General features: G+C 63.6%; 1 protein-coding gene across 1 annotated transcript in view; it reads right to left on the bottom strand.

The window, feature by feature from the left end:
- Positions 1-1,770: 1,770 nt before the first annotated feature.
- LOC104618539 (secreted frizzled-related protein 5-like) overlaps positions 1,771-2,081 on the bottom strand; it is a gene marked incomplete at its 5' end in the record, with an annotated part of 2,141 nt that continues 1,830 nt past the window's right edge. The window contains one exon of the mRNA XM_010284166.1: positions 1,771-2,081. Coding sequence (XP_010282468.1) covers positions 1,771-2,081 — 311 coding nt within the window.

Raw genomic sequence — 2,081 nt, 5'->3', positions numbered from 1 at the left:
TATTTGATTGTTTTCCCCAGTGTTTTTCCACATTGGCCAGGGTGGAGGGTGGGGGCAGTACCCGCCTGCCCCTGGTGTGAGGGGGGGCAGAGTGAGTGGGGATCACCCTGGTGTGGGGCAGGTGCCCAGTGGCCTTGTCAGCACAGGCGTCCCGCAGCCTCAATTCCCCTCTTGCCGCAGTGTCAGGCAGCCAGGAGCTGGGTAAATATCCTGGCGGCCGCCTTTGTGTCTCCATTGCCTGGCAGGACGTGGGGGTGCAAGAATGCACTGGGTAAACAGGACTGGAGTGGGATTGGTGCAGACGGGCGGCCCGGGACTGGGGGGCTGCTGGGGCAGAGGCAGCCCCTGCTCTGGGGCTGGGGGAGCTGAGCTAAGGGGCAGCATCCTGGTGCTGTCAGAGGGGCCAAACTGAGGGCTGCCCCGTCCCAGTGCTGCTCAGGGGGGTCCGGGCTGTGGCAGGTGGGTGGCTGCGGGCAACCTTTTGGGAGGAGACTGGAGGCTGTGGGGTGGAGAGGTCTAGCAGCTGAGCGGGGCTGGCTGGGAGCTGCAGGCAGGGCTTTCGGGTGGTGCGGAGATGGGGTGCCCAGGGATGGAGGTTGCCTGGTCCAGGATCTGCCCCCTGCTGTGCTGGGTGCTGGGCTTTTCACATGTGCCTTCAACTCCCAGCCTGTGGATCTGTCCCTAGGGGTGATGGCGGGAGAAACTTCTCTGGCAAATACCCCCAGAGCCAGCTGTGGGGCTCCAGCAGTAGTGATGCCCCTGCCTCCCCCCTCCCTCCTCCTCATCTCACCACCCTCCCAGGCTCCCTGAAGTGACAGTGATGCCTGAGTCTCTGAGACCGCCTCTGACCACTGGGAACCTCATCTGGGCTCTGGGCACGGCACCTGGAGCAGGGCTAGAGCCAGGGTGACCCTGCTGCCCCTCCCAGTGGGAGAACTGGGACCCCCCTCCCATCCTTCCTGGAGTCCCTGAGGGAGCCCCAAGGGGCGGTTGCCCATGAACCACAGGGAACTGGACACAGGTGGAATAATTTACTGTGGTGTGGATGGGCAAGGGGTGCATGGGCTGGGTCTATGGCAGGGGTGTGTGTGAGGGATGCAGCAGGACTGGCCTGGGGGGCTTGGAGATGGACACCCCCCCACACACTGAGCCAAGTGGGAAGGGAAGGGTGGGGGAGCCCAGGCAGGGGCCATGCTGCTCCAGGTACGTGGTTTTGAGGGGGCCAGTCTGTAGGGACAATGGGGCAGGAGGGACCTGCCTCGCCTGGGGTTTGTCCCTGCAAAGGTGGGATAATCCAGGGCTGGGGTGTGAACTCAAGGTGAGGGCATGGGATGCTTTGGTGGGCTGGAGCAGGGATTTGGGGGGGACTGGGGGTTTGGGGCATGTCATCAGGGAGATGGGCAGGGGACACAGGGGTGCAGAGTAGGGGGTCTCAGGTGCAGCCAAGGGGTCCCAAGAGGGCCAAGCAGGGATCCTAAGTGCAGGCAAGGGTCCCTGGTGTGCTGGGCAGGGGGCTTGGGAGTAGCCAAGGGTGTGGGCAGGGGTTCTGAGAGCAGAACAGGGGTCCCAGTGGTACAGAGCAGGGCTCTCAGGATGGGGTAGGAGTCCTGGCTGTGGATCAAGGCTCCCATGAATGCAGCTGGGAATCCTGAGGGTGCAGAATAGGGTCCTGGGGCACAACCAAGGGGATGCGGGGAGTAGAGTTGGGGTCCTGGGTTGTAGCATCAGGCCAGTGCAGGAGTCGTAGGACAGGGCAGGATGGGCAGAACCCTAGTGCTGCCCAGCCCCATAGAGCAGGGGGTGGTAGAGGGGGCAGGGGTAGGAGAACATGAACTTGACGGCAAACTTCATCTCCTTGTTGTGCTTCTGCCAGGGGTAGACAGCGAGGAGGAGCAGGCGGCCGCCCACCTTGCGGCCCATCACCAGGAAGCTGCCGCTGAGGCTGTCAAGCTGGGGGCAGGGGCAGGTGCCCGCATTCCTCATGTGCAGCACCATCTTCTTGGTGTCCTTGCGCTTGAGCGGGCCCAGCTTCAGCACCTTCTTCTTCTGGGCGGCCACCAGCCGCCGCTCTCCGTTCTCCT

This window comes from Phaethon lepturus, unplaced genomic scaffold (genome assembly GCF_000687285.1).
Source record: "Phaethon lepturus isolate BGI_N335 unplaced genomic scaffold, ASM68728v1 scaffold25483, whole genome shotgun sequence".
Classification (NCBI taxonomy): domain Eukaryota; kingdom Metazoa; phylum Chordata; class Aves; order Phaethontiformes; family Phaethontidae; genus Phaethon; species Phaethon lepturus.
This window is presented reverse-complemented; position numbering and strand designations above follow the sequence as displayed.